The sequence below is a fragment of the Salvelinus namaycush genome, chromosome 3, assembly GCF_016432855.1.
Source record: "Salvelinus namaycush isolate Seneca chromosome 3, SaNama_1.0, whole genome shotgun sequence".
In the NCBI taxonomy this organism is placed as follows: Eukaryota; Metazoa; Chordata; class Actinopteri; order Salmoniformes; family Salmonidae; genus Salvelinus; species Salvelinus namaycush.
This window is the reverse complement of record NC_052309.1, coordinates 78961546-78981048: the sequence shown is the minus strand read 5'-3', so window position 1 is coordinate 78981048 and position 19503 is coordinate 78961546. Positions and strand designations below refer to the sequence as shown.

The 19503-nt window shown below is 41.8% G+C and overlaps 1 protein-coding gene across 3 annotated transcripts; it reads right to left on the bottom strand.

Annotated features, from left to right (window-relative positions):
* Positions 1 to 10237: 10237 nt before the first annotated feature.
* On the bottom strand, positions 10238 to 17340 carry LOC120039773 (PDZ domain-containing protein GIPC1-like). Of its 3 annotated transcripts, none has more exons than XM_038985170.1 (7): positions 15262 to 17340; positions 13866 to 14187; positions 13595 to 13780; positions 13125 to 13305; positions 12791 to 12903; positions 12621 to 12702; positions 10238 to 12138 (listed from the first exon to the last, which is right to left on the bottom strand). In XM_038985170.1, the coding sequence occupies exons 2-7, from the start codon at positions 14163 to 14165 to the stop codon at positions 11987 to 11989; spliced, it is 1014 nt and encodes a 337-aa protein (XP_038841098.1). In that variant the 5' UTR covers positions 14166 to 14187; positions 15262 to 17340; the 3' UTR covers positions 10238 to 11986. The 3 variants fall into 3 exon arrangements, with proteins under 3 accessions (XP_038841098.1, XP_038841091.1, XP_038841086.1); XM_038985163.1 differs by lacking the exon at positions 15262 to 17340 and adding an exon at positions 14626 to 15198 and having other exon boundaries at positions 13866 to 14267; XM_038985158.1 differs by lacking the exon at positions 15262 to 17340 and adding an exon at positions 14626 to 15198.
* Positions 17341 to 19503: the final 2163 nt, after the last annotated feature.

Below are 19503 nucleotides of genomic sequence, written 5' to 3'. Positions count from 1 at the left end.
AGGATTAAATGTCAGGAATTGTGAAAAACTGAGTTTAAATGTATTTGGCTAAGGTGTATGTAAACTTCCGACTTCAACTGTATGAAATAACACATATGGAATCATGAAATAACCCAAAAAGTGTTAAACAAATCAAAATATGTTTTATATTTGGGATTCTTCAAAGTAGCCACCCTTTGCCTTGATGACAGCTTTGCAAGTTCTTAGCCTTCTCTCTGACAGCTTCATGAGGTCGTCACCTGGAATGCATTTCAGTTAACAGGTGTGCCTTGTTAAAAGTCCATTTGTGGAATTTCTTTCCTTCTTAATGCGTTTGAGCCAATCAGTTGTGTTGTGACAAGGTAGGGGTGGTATACAGAAGATAGCCCTATTTGGTAAAAGACCACGTCCATATTATGACAAGAACAGCTCAAAAAAGCAAAGAGAAATGACAGACCATCCTTACTTTAAGACATGAAGGTCAGTCAATCCGAAACATTTCAAGAACTTTTAAAGTTTTTTCAAGTGGAGTCACAAAAACCATAAAGCACTATGACGAAACTGGATCTCATGAGGACCGCCACAGGAAAGGAAGACCCAGAGATAACTGCACCTCAGATTGCAGCCCAAATAAATGCTTCACAGAGTTCAAGTAACAGAAACATCTCAACATCAATTTTTTTAAATTTCACCTTTATTTAACCAGGTAGGCTAGTTGAGAACAAGTTCTCATTTACAACTGCGACCTGGTTAAGATAAAGCAAAGCAGTGTGACACAAACAACAACACAGAGTTACACATGGAATAAACAAACATACAGTCAATAATACAACAGAGAAAGTCTATATACAGTGTGTGCAAATGAGGTAGGATAAGGGGGGTGAGGCAATAAATAGGCCATAGTGGCAAAATTATTACAGTATGGCAAATTAAACACTGGGGTGATAGATTTGCAGAAGATGAGTGTGCAAGTAGCGGTACTGGGTTGCAAAGAAGAAAAATAAAGAAAATAAATAACAATATGGTGATGAGGTAGTTGGATGGGCTATTTACAGATGGGCTATGTACAGGTGCAATGATCTGTAAGCTGCTCTGACAGCTGGTGCTTAAAGCCAGTGAGGGAGATATGAGTCTCCAGCTTCAGTGATTTTTGCAGTTCGTTCAAGTCATTGTCAGCAGAGAACTGGAAGGAAAGGCGGCCGAAGGAGGAATTGGCTTTGGGGGTGACCAAATATACCTGCTTGGAGCGCGTGCTGCGGGTGGGTGCTGCTATGGTGACCAGTGAGCTGAGATAAGGCGGGGCTTTACCTAGCAACGACTTATAGATGACCTGGAGCCAGTGGGTTTGGCGACGGATATGAAGCGAGGGCAAGCTAACGAGAGCATACAAGTCGCAGTGGTGGGTAGTATATGGGGCTTTGGTGACAAAATGGATGGCACTGTGATAGACTGCATCCAATTTGCTGAGTAGAGTGTTGGAGGCTATTTTGTAAATGACATCGCCGAAATCAAGGATCGGTAGGATAGTCAGTTTTACTAGGGTATGTTTGGCAGCATGAGTGAAGGATGCTTTGTTGCGAAATAGGAAGCCGATTCTAGATTTAATTTTGGATTGGAGATGCTTAATGTGAGTCTGGAAGGAGAGTTCACAGTCTAACCAGACACCTAGGTATTTGTAGTTGTCCACATATTCTAAGTCAGAACCGTCCAGAGTAGTGATGCTGGACGGGTGGGTAGGTGTGGGCAGCGATCGGTTGAAGAGCATGCATTTAGTTTTGCAGTTGGAGGCCACAGAAGGAGAGTTGTATGGCATTGAAGCTCGTCTGGAGGTTAGTTAACACAGTGTCCAAAAAAGGGCCAGAAGTATACAGAATGGTGTCGTCTGCGTAGAGGTGGATCAGAGAATCACCAGCAGCAAGAACAACCTCATTGATGTATACAGAGAAAAGAGTCGGCCCGAGGATTGAACCCTGTGGCACCCCCATAGAGACTTCCAGAGGTCCGGACAACAGGCCCTATGATTTGACACACTGAACTCTGTCAGAGAAGTAGTTGGTGAACCAGGCGAGGCAGTCATTGAGAAACCAAGGCTGTTGAGTCTGCTGATAAGAATGTGGTGATTGACAGAGTCGAAAGCCTTGGCTAGGTCGATGAATACAGCTGCATAGTATTGTCTGTTATCGATAGAGATTATGATATCGTTTAGGACCTTGAGCGTGGCTGAGGTGCACCCATGACCAGCTCGGAAACCAGATTGCATAGCGGAGAAGGTACGGTGGGATTCAAAATGGTCGGTGATCTGTTTGTTAACTTGGCTTTTGAAGACTTTAGAAAGGCAGGGTAGGATAGATATAGGTCTGTAGCAGTTTGGGTCTAGAGTGTCTCCCCCTTTGAAGAGGGGGATGACCGCGGCAGCTTTCCAATCTTTAGGGATCTCAGACGATGCGAAAGAGAGGTTGAACAAGCTAGTAATAGCTGTGTGAATGGTCGAATTGCTGCAAAGAAACCCCTATTAAAGGACACTAATAAGAAGGACGTGCTTGGGCCAAGAAACATGAGCAATGGTCATTAGACCACTGGAAATCTGTGCTTGGGTCTGATGAGTCCAAATTTTAGATTTTTGGTTCCAAACACTGTGTCTTTGTGAAAAGCAGAGTACGTGAACGGATGATCTCCGCATGTGTGGTTCCCACCATGAAGCAGGAGGTGAGATGGTGCTTTGCTGTTGACACTGTCTGATTTATTTAGAATTCAAGGCACACTTAACCAGCATGGCTACCACAGCATTCTGCAGCGACACTCCATCCCATCTGGTTTGCACTTAGTTCGATTATCATTTGTTTTTCAACAGGACAATGACCCCAAAACACACCTCCAAGCTGTGTAAGGGCTATTTGACCAAGGAGAGTGATGGAGTGCTGCATCAGATGACCTGGCCTCCACAATCACTTTTTTGGTTACTACATGATTCTAAATGTTTTATTTCATAGTTTTGATGTCTTCACTATTATTCTACAATGTAGAAAATTGTAAAAATAAAGAAAAACCCTTGAATGAGTAGGTATGTCCAAACTTTTGACTGGTACTGTAAATATATAAACTCAGCAAAAAAAGAAACGTCCTCTCAATGTCAACTGCGTTTATTTTCAGCAAACTTAACATGTGTAAATATTAGTATGAACATAACAAGATTCAACAACTCAGACATAAACTGAACCTGTTCCACAAACATGTGACTATCAGAAATGGAATAATGTGTCCCTGAAGGAAGGGGGGGGGTCAAAATCAAAAGTAACAGTCAGTATCTGGTGTGGCCACCAGCTACATTAAGTACTGCAGTGCATCTCCTCCTCATGGACTGCATCAGATTTGCATGTTCTTGCTGTGAGATGTTACCCTACTTCTACCAAGGCACCTGCAAGTTCCCGGACATTTCTGGGGGGACTGACCCTAGCCCTCACCCTCCGATCCAACAGGTCCCAGACGTGCTCAATGGGATTGAGATCCAGGCTCTTTGCTGGCCATGGCAGAACACTGACATTTCTGTCTTGCAGGAAATCACGCACAGAACGAGCAGTATGGCTGGTGGCATTGTCATGCTGGAGGGTCATGTCAGGATGAGCCTGCAGGAAGGGTACCACATGAGGGAGGAGGATGTTTTCCCTGTAACACACAGCATTGAGATTGCCTGCAATGACAACAAGCTCAGTCCGATGATGCTGTGACACACTGCCCCAGACCATGATGGACCCTTCACCTCCAAATCGATCCCGCTCCAGAGTACAGGCCTCGGTGTAACGCTCATTCCTTCGACGATAAACGCAAATCCGACCATCACCCCTGTTGAGACAAACCGCGACTCGTCAGTGAAGAGCACTTTTTGCCAGTCCTGTCTGGTCCAGCAACGGTGGGTTTTTGCCCATAGGCGACGTTGTTGCTGGTGATGTCTGGTGAGGACCTGCCTTACAACAGGCCTACAAGCCCTCAGTCCAGCCTCTCAGCCTATTGCGGACAGTCTGAGCACTGATGGAGGGATTGTGCATTCCTGGTGTAACTCGGGAAGTTGTTGTTGTTGCCATCCTGTACCTGTCCCGCAGGTGTGATGTTTGGATGTACCGGTCCTGTGCAGCTGTTAGTGTCTTAACGACCGTTCCACAGGTGCATGTTCATTAATTGTTTATGGTTCATTGAACAAGCATGGGAAACAGTGTTTTAACCCTTTACAATGAAGAGCTGTGTTATTTGGATTTGTACTAATTATCTTTGAAAGACAGGGTCCTGAAAAAGGGATGCTTATTTTTTTTGCTGATTTCATATTATAGGATTTAAGGTTAACTTTTAAAATGTCCCAAAAAGTTAGGTGAATGTGTGTACATTTTACTGTTTCAAAAAGATATTGTTCAAAACAAGCTGTTCAATTACCTAGTGCACCATCAGCAGCTCTGGGCTATTGGCCTGCCGCCCACGGCTTGGATTGCATTGCCAGCTATTACATTGTTTGCTATTGTTGGGGGGCTGGGGGGACTTCAGCAATGAGAAAGCAAGATTTCATCACATGATTTTCCCAGCCCAAAGTAAATGGACCTTCCTGGGGTGTTGAGGTACTGAACAGATAGAGCAAATTGCAATTAAATAACCTGAACCGGACATTCATCATCAGTCGAAGGACAGAGGGATACACTTGCTATAACCTTCTTGCGGATCTGGTAGGACAAAAAAAACATGTCTCTGTGCCAGTGGCGATTTTAGAATGTACATCTTGGTGGGGCAAACAAAACAAAAATGTTAGATACATGCCAGCAAAGCCACTACACAACACTGAACAATACATGAATTGCACTATAACGGTGACAAACAGTGCCCATAAACTGTTAGGGCCTACATAAAGCTGTCCCAACAGCAGAGCTTTCTTTTCAGCACCATGGAGTGAATCCTTACCACTGCTACACCTGGCTATCAGCGGAGCCTTGTCTGGCAGCGAAACAGTTCATTCAGCCTCATTTACTGCCTTTTAAAAAACATAGCTGATATGGCTGACTTGCTTAAACAAATGTGGTTTCTACTGACAATTGAGATGTACAAACTATTGCATAAGGGGACGACAAGCGGATAAGAGGCAATCCGTAATTTCAATTTAGACATTAATGAGCTAGGACGGACATAGTAGATATAACTATTTGTTCAGTACTTTTGAAATGTAAAGCGACAGAATTCAGAACATGGGCCATTTTTACAGTTTTCTCCCTGTACACCAAGTCAGAACCATAGGATAAATAAAGGGGGCATATAAGCAGAAAATGAAAGCTCTTACAATATTCAATGATTACATTCCTCTAAAACAGGTTATAGGGTACATGTGCACCACCAAGTCAGAACAGTAGGCTAAATCTTCAGCATTATATTGTCAACATTATATCCACTATCAACAACAAAAAACTATAGGCTGGGCAGCACCTCCTACTGGCGAGTTGATCTACAGCTATTAATTTGGTCTCCCATCCAGGGTTTTAACCAAACTCAGCTTTTCTATTTGTCACTGACTACTACCAATGTGCTATCGTGAGAATGATTATTAAGAGACCTATTAATAACTAAATATATGCACTGTTGCTACCTAAGTCATTCCAAAGGATAGATTTAACAGAGCAAATTAAATGTAACCATACTTTAAAGGTCATATATCATCAATGATTCTATTTAGACATATATAGCATTTAAGTCAGCTATTGTTTCAATTCAACCCAGGGGTCAACTAAAATGATAAACTGTGTAGTTTGAGCCCTGAATTCTGATTGACTGAAAGCCATGTTATATCAGACCGTATACCACGGGTTTGACAAAACATTTAGTTTTACTGCTCTAATTATGTTGGTAACCAGTTTATAATAGCAATAAGGCTCCTCTGGGGTTTGTGATATATGGCCAATACACCACGGCTAAGGGCTGTGTCCAGGCACTTTGCGTTGCGTCGTGCATAAGAACAACCGTTAGCCGTGGTATAGTGGCCATACACCACACCTCCTCGGGGGTTATTGCTTAAATAGACAATAAATATTGGCCAAGGATTTTAAGCTTTGGTTGATTTCAAATGCAATCTTCAAAATAATCATTGATATATTGGATTTAAGTCTCCATGTCAACCAAAAATCAAAGTTAAAAGATAGGACTGAATCAAATCAAACTTTATTCAAAATGCATTTAAAGTTTGATTAGATTTCCTCCTATTCTTTAACTTAGATTGTTAGATTTGTGAATCCAACATATACATTTTATATTTGTAGACAAACTGGAATTTGTTGACAACCAAACACAATTCAATATCCCTTTTGCAATAAAGTAAATAGCCTATTAACTTGTCAACAAGTTAACAAAATGATATGTTGGATTCAAGTCTCCAACTAAACCAAAAATAAAAGTTAAAAGAATAGGATTAAGCTAGTGGCTCAGATGAAACTATCTGGCATTGTCAACCAAACACAATTCAATAACCTAAAGTTAGGCTATCTTACAAACTAGTATTTATTCAACCTTGAAATGAGTAACACATCCATGGCCACATTTTGAGGTTAGACTACTGTAACTATACAGTGCATTCAGAAAGAATTCAGATCTCTTGACTTTGTTACGTTACAGCCTAATTCTAACATTTATTCAAAATATTTTTTTTGTTCTTCATCAATCTACACACGGTATTCCATAATGACAAAGCAAAAACCAATTGTCATAAATGTTTTCACATTTATAAAAAATATATGTAATATTTACAGAAGTATTCAGACCCTTTACTTAGTACTTTGTTGAAGCACCTTTGGCAGCGATGACAGCCTCGAGTCTACTTGGTTATGACACTACAAGCTTGGCACACCTGTATTTGGGGAGTTTCTTCCATTCTCTGCAGATCCTCTCAAGCTCTGTCAGGTTGGCTGGGGAGCGTCGCTGCACATCTATTTTGAGGTGTCTCCAGAGATGTTAGACCGAGTTCAAGTCCGGGTTCTGGCTGGGCCACTCAAGGACATTTAGAGACTTGTCCCGATGCCACTCCTGCGTTGTCTTGGCTGTGTGCTTAGGGTCATTGTCCTGTTTGAAGGTGAACCGTCGCCCCAGTCTGAGGTCCTGAGCAGGTTTTCATCAAGGATCTCTCTGTACTTTGCTCCGTTCATCTTTCCCTCAATCCTGACTAGTCTCCCAGTCCCTGCCGCTGAAAAACTTCCCCACAGCATGATGCTGCCACCACCACCATAGGGATGGTGCCAGGTTTCCTCCAAATGTGTGCTTGGCATTCAAGCCAAAGAGTTCAAATCAAATCAAAATCAAATCAAAGTCACATGCACATGGTTAGCAGATGTTAATATGAGTATAGCGAAATGCTTGTGCTTCTAGTTCAGACAGTGCAGTAATATCTAACAAGTAATCTAACAATTCCATAACAACGACCTTATACACACAAATGTAAAGGGATGGAATAAGAATATGTACATATAAATATATGGATGAGCGATGGCCGAGCGGCACAGGCAAGATGCAATAGATGGTATAAAATACAGTATATACATATGAGATGAGTAATGTAAGATATGTAAACATTATTAAAGTGGCATTATTTAAAGTGACTAGTGATCCATTTATTAAAGTGGCCAATGATTTGAGTCTGTATGTAGGCAGCAGCCTCTCTGTGTTAGTGATGGCTGTTTAACAGTCTGATGGCCTTGAGATTGAAAAACAGCTTCTATTGGTTCCGGCTTTCATGCACCTGTACTGACCTCGCCTTCTGGATGGTAAACAGGCAGTGGCTCTGCTGGTTTTTGTCCTTGATGATCTTTTTGGCCTTCCTGTGACGTCAGGTGCTGTAGGTGTCCTGGAGGACAGGTAGTTTGCCCCCGGTGATGTGTTGTGCAGACCGCACCACCCTCTGGAGAACCTTGCGGTTGAGGGCGGTGCAGTTGCCGTACCAGGCAGTGATACAGCCCGACAGAATGCTCTCAATTGTGCACCTGTAAAGGTTTGTGAGGGTTTTAGGTGACAAGCCACATTTCTTCAGCCTCCTTCTTCACCACGGTCTGTGTGGGTGGACCATTTCAGTTTGTCCGTGATGTGTACACTGAGGAACTTAAAACTTTACACCTTCTCCACTACTGTCCCGTCGATGTGGATAGGGGGGGGAGCTTCCTCTGCTGTTTCCTGAAGTCCACAATCATCTCCTTTGTTTTGTTGACGTTGAGTTCAATCTTGGTTTCATCAGACCAGAGAATATTGTTTCTCATGGTCAGTCCATTAGGTGCCTTTTAGCAAACTCCAAGCTTGCTGCCATGTGCATTTTACTGAGGAGTGGCTTCAGTCTGGCCACTCTACCACAAAGACCTGATTGGTGGAGTGCTGCAGAGATGGTTGTCCTTCTGGAAAGTTCTCCCATCTCCACAGAAGAACTCTGGAGCTCATTCATAGTGACCATCAGGTTCTTGGTCAAGACCAAGGCTCTTCTTCCCCGATTGCTCAGTTTGGTTTGGTTTCCAGCTCTAGGAAGAGTCTTGGTGGTTCCTAACTTAAGAATGATGGAGGCCACTGTATCTTACAGTGCACCTTCAATGCTGAAGAAATGTTTTGGTACCCTATCTGTGCCTCGACACAATCCTGTCTCAGCGGTCTACGGACAATTCCTTCGACCTCATGGTTTGGTTTTTGCTCTGACATGCACTGTTAACTGTAGGACATTATATCAACAGGTGTGTGCCTTTCCAAATCATGTCCAATCAATTGAATTTACCACAGGTGGACTCCAATCAAGTTGTAGAAACTTCTAAACGATGATCAATGGAAACAGGATGCACTTGAGCTCAATTTCAGGTCTCATAGCCAAGTGTATGAATACTTATGTAAATAGGGTATTTGTTTTGTATTTTTAATACATTTGCTAAAACCTGGATTCTCTTTGTCCTTATGGGGTATTGTGAGCAGATTGATGAGGAAAAAATATAATTTAATCAATTTTAGAATACAGCTGTAACTTAACAAAATGTTGAAAAAGTCAAGGGGTCTGAATACTTTCCAAATGCACTGTAAATGTCTTATTTAATCATAGAAAGCCTGCATGTTCAAGATTGCATGCAAAGGTTGCAGGTTTGTGACAATCTTCACAATTGCTGTAATCATCTACACAGAATCTTGAACAGCATCAATAACTTAATTGCACCATGCACTTTTAATGTAATCTCAACTGCAGGTAATTTAATTTGGTTGTGCTATTAAATGAAGCACAGTGATAACACATTAGGTTGTATAAATACAAAACGGTACATTGTATTCCTATTTCAACTTTGTTGTGCATTTAAATGGTTGAAAGCGCAGATAACACATTTAGATGACAACTAAACCATTAATCTGACATAGTTTTTCCTTTGGAATTTGGTTGTGCTTTTAGATGGTTGAAAGCATAGTGATAACACATTGGGAATTCAACAAACTTCTGGCTGTCTTTGAGTGGGTGAATAAAGGTTGAAATCACATTGACCAACATCTCAACCAAATATTACCCACATTTCCTCGCTGAAAGGACGTGCTGTGTCCAGTGAACTGTATGCAGTAAACATGGTTGTTTTGGGGATTCAGGCCGTTAAAGGCTGACCATGGCAAAAACTTCTAGAACGTGGGATGCTGAGCCAAGCATATAGAAGAGGCTGTATATATTCCGTCCCAGGACTAAGATTAGTGTCAGTGCAATTACAAATGAAAGCTTAGATGTGACTCTCAAACATTGATACGCCATATCAAATTCCCATTGTGTATTGCATTCCCAAACTGTCCTACTATTGAGGGCTGAAGGGAGTGATTTGATGCATGTATTTTTTGAGGTGAGAACGTGACCTGATTACACACACACACACACACCAGGGGGTGATGTGTTTGTCTCTCTAAGAAGAACATGTTACCATTAGCAGGTGAACAACTCAGCCAGCGCAAAATATCAGCTTGACTACGACCTGACGTTAGTTCATTTTCTTGCCCCAGTAAGGAAAATGACAAACATACTTTTAAAAAATAAGATTTTGCGCTTTTTTCTGCTAAACAATCTGACATAATATAGTAATATGAATTACATCTAGGGAAATATTTCCTATTGAAGAGTCCAAGACAATATTTGTGTATTCAACTGAGGGAAAGACATGGAAGACATTGTATTTCATCATCTTTGTCATTATTATTGCCATTTAAATCAGACCTTGTAATAGAAAGCCATAACAAAACAATGTCCTCAGGATTACAGTGGCTATTATCAGTATTTTATGACAGTAACCATCTAGATATACTTCAACAGCATTGAAAGACAGAAAAACAACTTACTACAAAAATATGTTGTTCATTCAGAGATAGACTATGGAAAAGATACAACCCCATAAAGTTATGAAAAGAGATATTTTCTATGTTGAGTAATTATTTTCTATATCTTGGAACTTTGACCCATATTGCATGTTTTTTTTTTTTATTCATCTATTAAGAAGTCACTAAAAGCCAAGATGACTTTGCAGAAAGTAGTTTGGTTTGATAACGACATCATTCTGTTCCTATGGTAGTGTCCAGGTTCTTTCCTAAAGTAACAGTGTTGGACTTGGTCCTTCATTTCATTGCAGAATTGCATAATGGTGCATTTTTCTTTCATTACTTGACCGCTCCATGACTTATGTGCATAACTATTTGGCTCCTTCATGTTGAGACTGTCTGGTCCCTAAAAAAATGCTGTCTATTGGAAATGCCAACGCTTTTGGCATGGATATCAGTTTTCATTTTTACCAACTCAATTAAAACAGAGGAAATTCCTCATCAGTTACACAACTCCATTTTTCATTTAAAACACCACTCCTTGAAAAAATCCTGCAAAAACATTCTTAAAAAATAATAATTAAAGGCTCAGTCTACCAATAAGACAATAGTTTTTAAACAAGTACTTCAAATTCTTGAGTATTCTTGTAATACTGTAATATAACACTGCTTTTCTTAATACTGGAGTTTCCCTGGCAAAGGGGACCATTTAAGTATTAACCAATCGGACTATCTTTGTTACCAGACTGGGATGTGCTGCATGTAAAGTGTAGCTTGTTTCTATACCTTATTCACTTCAGAAAAACTGATAGTGATTGTAGTTTGAACCATAGAAAAAGCTGCAGCTAATTTTGTAGTGACAGCCTACGCATTGTAAACCTTCAGCAGCCAAAACACTCCTTCAATAGTGACACTCAACGGCACATAAAACCAAAAGAACTCACAACGAGGAAACAAACAATAATAGCACGTGCTAATAAGATGTCTTTTCTGACCATGCAATTTGACCAGAACATTCTGGGCCTGAGCGTCTCAATACGCCCCTCTCTGAACACACATTCTGTAGTCCAGTTCTATGCACCAGTGCTATGTAGTGAGTGACTGCTCCAGTGAAGTACAATGCACTTTTCTTATAATTTTCTACAGCGCAGTGCAACAGTGCAAAGTGGGGGGAAAACATCACAGTTTGTTTGAACTCAAACTTCAAAAGGTAGGTGTATGTAAGCCGTGGTCCCTCACTTCTCCCACTTGTTGTTCTCGGGATTGTTCCTCAGAGGACTAGTGGAACAAAGACCTGGGAGTTAACATGTGACGTGTTCAAGGTCAGGAGGTGTGTCCACAACCACAAGACCTGGAAGAAAATTGAAAAGCACTTGCTGTTTGAAAACAATAACCTCCACGTATTGCATTCAATAGTCTTGAGTCTGATGAGAGTATTTTCAGCCTGATCGAGTGATCAGAGCTAGTGATCAGAGTCCTCTATCCTCTCCCATACACTGTCTCTATCCTCCCAAAGAGTCTCTCCCAAAAGTATCCCAACAAGAGTAGTAAACTCCACGTAAAAAATAATAAGTACACAGAAAACAATAAGTAAATCACATGATGGTAGTGTGGTGTTTCCTAGCAGTTCTGTTTGTTGCAGGTTGGTGCCTCAGCATTCAAAACCACACACAGGTTGTTGCCCTGCTCCCTCCGGTTACAGCCGGCCGACCTTGGCGTCCCCGATGGCACCCCAGACGTCAAAAACAAATTCATCCGGGAAGGCGAAGTCACCAAGAGTCTCGTCCAACGCCTCGGCAAACTCATCTGGGTTCTTTTTGTCCTTCCCCAGCTCCACCATTGTAGCAGCTGACAGTGAGGGAGAGGGGTCAGACAGGAGTCAACCACAGCACAACAAAGTAATAGGACGTTAAATAGTTAACCAAATAGCTACCGAGACTATTTGCATTGACCCTTTTTGCACTAACGTTGCCTCATCACATACATGTAATATTATCTGACCTCTTTATTCCAAGTCAAATGTACATATATACCTCGTACCCTGCAAATCGACTCAGTAATGGTACCCGTGTATATTGCCAAGTTATCGTTACTCATTGTGTATCTATTATTACATGTTTTACTTTTCTATTATTTCTCAATTTATTTCGCTCTGCATTGTTGGGAAGGGTCCGTGAGTAAGCATTTCACCGTTAGTCTACACCTGTTGTTTACGAAGCATGTAACAAATCAAATTTGATTTGAAGTGGCAACACACAAGTCACCACTTTGCTAACAGGAGCTGCATGTGTGAATCACATTCACACGTATACACACGTCGTCTCCCTTACCCAGCTCACTGTCTCTGATGCCCATGTAACTCTCCAGGAGGTCATCCACTTTCTCTATGGCCTTCTCCTCAAACGCAGAGGGCTGACAAACAAATACCACAAACATAGTCATGACCTGAAACCATGTTTACCTTATTAACGGTAATAGAAGAACCAACACACACACTCACCAGCTCCTCCACAGTGGCTGGGCCTTTGGAGCGTAAACGCAGGGTGCCCTTCCCTGTCCCCAGCTGGGTTCCTGAGCCAGCCCGGGCCCCTCCTGACCTCTGGCTGATCATGTCTACAGGTAAGGGAGACAACATAACATGTCAAAGGAGCATCAGGTTTCTGACCTCCTAATTCTATATCTAGCTAGTCAATGATAATATAAGAGCAATTAGTTAAAGGCATCACAAAGTTTGATAACTGCTGACTCATTCCTAAATATAATCTGTCACACCATAATATGATTCATAATTATTTTGTCAGCACACACAATCTCTCACATACACACATACACACCGAAGGCTTTCAAGGGCTCCACCATCTTGAGAACAAAGTCCTTCCCCTTGGGCAGCTCCTTGAGCATCTTGGCCACCTCGTAGTGTCGACAGCCAATGAGACTGTGGCCGTTGATGGACTCAATCATGTCTCCCACGTTGATGACCTGGATCTGATGGACCACGCTACCCTCCCTTATTCTCTGGAAGGGACAGGATGAGACAATGTAAAAATCCTCAATTTCACACAATCAGCCAATTTGGCAGTGGCAAACATAAACAACTCTATAATGTGCATAGGCAACTAACTAACATCTTATATTCAGTCTACTGTACATTCCACACTGTCGCTGCAATTGAGGCTCTGCGTTTCAAACGCTCCCATTCTGTTCTATTTTTAGTCCTCTGTGTGTGATGCATTTCCTTCCACTGCCAGACTTATCAGAGGTGACAGACACAGACGACTCTTTCCTAGCCAGTAACCATGCCCACCTTGATGAAGGCGTATCCAGCTCCATTATCAGTGATGGTCAACCCCAGGGCGTCCTCCCCCTTGAACACCTCCACCTCCTTCCTCTGGCCTTTGATATGGGCGAAAATAAAGTCCTCCAGCCCAATCTGACCCCCCAGTAACTTATCCATGTCCACCTTGTGAGTGTTCAGAGTGCAGAACATCACCTGAAGAGTTAGAAAGTGAGTCAGTAAAGGGATAAACTGAAGCAAATCTCTCTCTCACACACACGTCAATCGTCATATTGTTCACCTCTGGTGGTGCGATCCCAAAGGCCTCTCCGATCTTGGTGTAGAGCTCTCGCACGTTGCTGAACCCCTCGATGCGTCCCGTGGGGCTACCGTGTGCTAGCTGGGTGTGGAAGATCAGACGAGGTCTCAGGCTGGTGGGTGGGGGTGGCAGACCCTCCTGGGTAGTACCCTCCCCGAGCCCCACACCACCTCCACCCAGGCCGTCCATTCCTGGGACATTAAGGCCCGCTCGGATCGGCTCGGCTTCCTCGTTCTCCACTAGTGGAGACGCTTTCTTCCTTCTACCCAATCCAAGAGGCATTTTTATCCTTCTGTGTGTCTGTCTGTGGAAGTGAACAGATGCTGCTTTGGTAGGTAGCCAAAGGTCCTGTCCAGCATAGGACTCTCTCAAGTCTTCTTCCACCTGACAGGTTAGTTAAACATTACTACCAAACCCCGTAGCTGGTGCATCACATCACAATACACTGGAAGATAGCTTTCAAAAACGAGTACCAAAACGGCCAGCAGCTAGCTAGCTCACCCTTAAAACACTTCTGGCTACTTGTCTTGCCATCAAGTTACATGGCATTTGATAAGATGATAAACATCGCAACTTAAATCAGAGATTGCACTCAATTTGATACACCTATTTAAAAAAAAAAAAAAAAAAGATTGTCAGCTAGGAAGCTAACTTGTTAGCTAGTTAGCTTGTTGGCTAACACAATATTAGCTGCTAGCTAGCTGAGAATGAAGGAATATAGCAGTCAAGGTAAGCATCTTACCAGAGCTTTAGCTAGCTAACTCGCTGTACGATGTGATTTATTCAAACCAGACGTGGAATTGAACATCAAAACACTAGGTTAATTCTTGATCCAAAGGTTGTGAAAGTAAAGTTACATCGCATTTGAATCGCTTGTCTTGTGAGATAGGCTAACAAGCTAATGAGAGGAAAGGATGATCTGATGGTATGTATGTTGTTCAGCAGGGGTGGTTTCATTAGATAGCACAGCCACAAAGTCCAAATTGGCTATGTCGAGAAAAAAAAAGAAGTGCTTTTTGGGTTTTATTTATGTTTGGGGTTAGGAATACGGTTAGCAGTGAGGTTAAAAATAGGTTTAAAATCAGATTTTAAGAAGAGCAATAGTAGAAACAGGCGGGGTTTACTTTGCGACTGTGGTAACAATTGACGACTGCAGGGGTGGGACTTCAGCACTGTATAATGGCCTCCTCCACTATAGGATTCCTCTCCTCGTCTCTAGCTCTTCGATGCCCCCTACTGTAAAGCAGTTTTTTTCAACTCTCTGTCCTAGGAATTCCAATAGTCCTCCTGGCATGAATAATTAATCTACACTGCCTGTAATGCATTTTATAATCTATCTAGTATAGATGGCAGACAGGCTTTTACTAAAAATGCTCACCTTTTGATTCTAACTTGTAACAGATTCAGTTCCCATATGTCTCTCACTCCGTTTAACCCCTGGATGTGGATGTGTGTTTTTCAGAAGATTGCTTGTTTGACAATCTGCTCCAGGTAGAACAAAATGCAATCTGTTAAAATGGTGCTTTGACCATAATCCAGTTAGCTAGGCCCTAGTTGGCAAAAATTGTGCATGTGTAAAATAATTGTGTTGTTAAATCAAATCAAACTTTCACATGCGCCGAATACCACAAGTGTGGACCTTACCGTGAACTGCTTACTTACAAACCCTTAACCAACAGCGCAAATACACTAAAGTAAAAAATAAAATAAAAACACAATAACGAGGCTATATACAGGGGGTGACCAATACAATTTGATACCGAGTCAGTGTGCAGGAAAGCAAAAAGTAGCTGGTTCGCGCCCCACGTGCGGCAGAACTAAATCCACTCGGTTACTTTAATAGTTTGACATGGGCCTAAATAAGATAGAACTACATAATTTTGTACAATTTTATTTGATATTTACAAGTTTGCCAGTCTTTGCAACAACTAAAATACCACAAAATGCCAAGGGGACCTCATTTGTTCAAAGGATAGGACAAATAAAATAAAATAAATTCAGTTTCATACAAATTAAAAGCAGATTGCTAACACCTATTTGTCAAATAAAATTCTGGGTGCCTAATAATAATAATAATAATAATAATAATACAGGATGTCTGCAAATTTTATAAAAACTATTTAAACTTTTCCATCAAAGGAAAACATTTGCAAATAAAGCAAATCTTTTTTTTACAAAAAAGTTCAACCGAGATTACACATCTCTACATTCATGTTAAACCACATGTATCTGTTAAAATTAAATAAGAGTGGAACTCCACTTGGAGTGGAATGATAAATGGGTAAGTGTTGACTGATCATTACAACCTCAATGACAATCAAATTCATTACATCTTGCAACGGGAACCGTTTGAGAACCAAACAGCACGAAACGGTGCGGGACCTACCTGAATTTGTCCAATAAAAATAATTTGTTACAAAACATTTTCCGTTTGGCGTAAACCTTTCGTGCAACAGATTAAACGTTTTGCAACAGAATCGGCGTAATGAATGCACCCCAGGTTAAAATATATATTTCAAGTACTTGAAAATGTAACATTATTCAAATAATTCAGACATATTTTAACAATACAACTGACTCACTACTTGGCTATTTTACAGTTTGTCAACTGTCATTTTTGGAATGATTTTCTTATTTACCACAGATGCTTAGGCTTGCTTTAACTCAAACAATGTGCTTCAAAAATCAGTTCACTACTTACTGTAGGCTGCGTTCACACAGGCAGCTCAATTCTGATCCTTTTTACACTAATTTGGTGTTTTGACCAATCACATCAGATCTTTTCGCAGCAGATCTTTTTCAGAGCTGATCTGATTGGTCAAAATACAATTTAGTGGGAAAAAAAGCTCAGAATTGGGGCCGTCTAAAAGCAGCCATATTAGACAAGTCATTGTTTGCTCTGCAGTGTGTAAGAAGTACAGGATATGACAAAATAAAAAGGATGAAGATTATCCTAACAGAAATGGTTTGCATAGAGGTTCCGAAGTAGCAGTAGATATTAGTTTCACAGCTTTAACAGAGTTAGAGAGAATTTAAACAGCTAAAATGCACTGCCGTTTTGAACAGCTTCTAAAGAGTCACTGCAGAGTAAACACACCTACAAGTTTCACTGGAGAATGGGCATACAAGTTCATCATACTTACAACAATAGTGATCCTCAAGCTAAATGTAAGGGGTCCTACAGAGGTCAAAACATATCACACCATCTTCTTATAGTATTTCAAAATAAGATGGTGCACGTTTGTCTATACACACACACACACAAATGAGGTCAATCTCACATCTGTGACTTGACATTTGGCACAAAATAGATAACGCGCCCTTGAATAACTAAAATCTATACAACTGGAGAAGCTACACTACATGGCCAAAAGTATGTGGACACCTGCTCTTATTCCAAAATCATGGGCATTAATATGGACTTGGTCCCTCCCTTTGCTGCTATAACTGCCTCCACTCTTCTGGGAAGGCTTTCCACCAGATGTTGGAACATTGGAAGCAAGTCCCCGCAGCATTCAGCCACAAGAGCATTAGTGAGGTCGGCCACCGATGTTGGGCGATTAGACCTGGGTCGGCGTGCCAATTCATACCAAAGATGTTCAATAGAGTTGAGGACAGGGCTCTATGGAGGCCAGTCAAGTTCTTCCACACTGATCTCAACAAACCATTTCTGTATGGACCTTGCTTTGTGCACTGGGGCATTGTCATGCTGAAACAGGAAAGGCCTTGCCCAAACTGCTGCCACAAAATTGAAAGCACAGAATCGTCTAGAATGTCATTGTCTGCTGTAGCATTAAGATTTCCCTTCACTGGAACTAAGGGGCCTAGCCCGAACCATGAAAAACAGCCCCAGACCATTATTCCTCCTCGACCAAAGTTTACAGTTGGCACTATGCAGTCGGGCAGGTAGCGTTCTCTTGGCATCCGCCAAACCCAGATTGTCCATCGGACTGCCAGGTGAAGCGTGTTTCATCACTCCAGAGAACGTGTTTCCACTGCTCCAGAGTCCAATGGCGGTGAGCTTTACACCACTCCAGCCGATGCTTGGCATTGCGCATGGTGATCTTGTGTGGCTGCTCAGCCATGGAAACCAATTTCATGAAGCTCTCAAGGAACAGTTATTGTACTGACTTTGCTTCCAGAGGCCGTTTGAAACTCGGTAGTGAGTGTCGCAACCAAGGACAGACGATTTGTACCTGCTTCAGTGGCCCTGTTCTGTGAGTTTGTGTGGCCTACCACTTCGGGGCTGAGCTGTTGTTGCTCCTAGATGTTTCCACTTTACAATAACAGCACTTACAGTTGACTGGGGCAGCTCTAGCAGGGCAGAAATTTGACGAACTGACTTGTTGGAAAGTTGGCATCCTATGACGGTGCCACATTGAAAGTCACTGAGCTCTTCAGTAAGGCCATTCTACTGCCAATGTTTGTCTATTGAGACTGCATAGCTGTGTGCTCGATTTTATACACCCGTCAGCAATGAGTGGGGCTGAAATAGCCAAATCCACTCATTTGAAGGGTTGTCCACTCACTTTTGGACATGTAGTGTATCAAGTATGTGGAATCTGTAGGGAGTTGCCTGGAGTGAATTCTTAAAAATGTTTATTCATACCTCATTCTCTGGGTTAGTTTGAACATGATTTGAAGTTGTGCTCAAGAATCCCCAGTTTTGCCACTCCCATTTTAAGCTGAAAGAATTTTCTGAATTCTATTTGCTCTAGTTCCCCAACATAACGCAGTTTCAGAATCTCTCGCATACCTCACTGCAAAATAATACCGGTAACACCAAAGATATATTCAGACCCCTGGACTTTTTTCAAATTTTGTTATGTCACAGTATTATTCTAAAATGGATTAAATAAAAAATCCTCAGCAATTTACACACAATACCCCATAATGACAAAGCAAAAACAGTTAAAACAATTTTTTAAACCAAATGTATTAAACCTAGAAAACAGAAATACCTAATTTACATAAGTATTCAGACCCTTTTATGAGACTCGAAATTGAGCTCAGGTGCATCTTGTTTCCATTTATCATCCTTGAGATGTTTCTACAACTCGGGAGTCCACCTGTGGTAAATTCAATTGATTAGATTTGGAAAGACACATAACTGTCTATACAAAGGTTGCACAGTTGGCAGTGCATGTCACAGCAAAAACCAAGCCATGAGGTTGAAGGAATTGTCCGTAGAGCTCCGAGACAGGATTGTGTCAAGGCACAGATCTGGGGAAGGGTACCAAAAATGGTCCCCAAGAACACATTGCCCTCCATCATTCTTAAATGGAAGAAGTTTGGAACCACGGAGACTCTTCCTAGAGCTGGCCGCCCGGCCAAACTGAGCAATCGGGGGAAAAGGGCCTTGGTCAGGGAGGTGACCAAGAACCAGATGGTCATTGACAGAGCTCTAGAGTTCCTAAGTGGAGATGGGAGAACCTTCCAGAAGGACAACCATCTCTGCAGCACTCCACCAAATCAGGCCTTTATGGTAGAGTGGCCAGACGGAAGCCACTCCTCAATAAAAGGCACATGACAGCCCGCTTGGAGTTTGCCAAAAGGCACCTAAAGACTCGCAGACCATGAGAAACAAGATTCTCTGGTCTGATGAAACCAAAATTGAACT

What these genes read in the sequence shown, in the direction of transcription:
- LOC120039773 (XM_038985170.1), bottom strand. Translation starts at nt 14,165, where the DNA reads ATGCCTCTTGGATTGGGTAGAAGGAAGAAAGCGTCTCCACTAGTGGAG. An exon ending in CTGGATACGCCTTCATCAAG is followed by an intron (nt 13,306 to 13,594) that starts GTGGGCATGGTT and finishes TGTCCCTTCCAG; the next exon opens with AGAATAAGGGAGGGTAGCGT. An exon ending in CAGCCACTGTGGAGGAGCTG is followed by an intron (nt 12,703 to 12,790) that starts GTGAGTGTGTGT and finishes TTTGTTTGTCAG; the next exon opens with CCCTCTGCGTTTGAGGAGAA.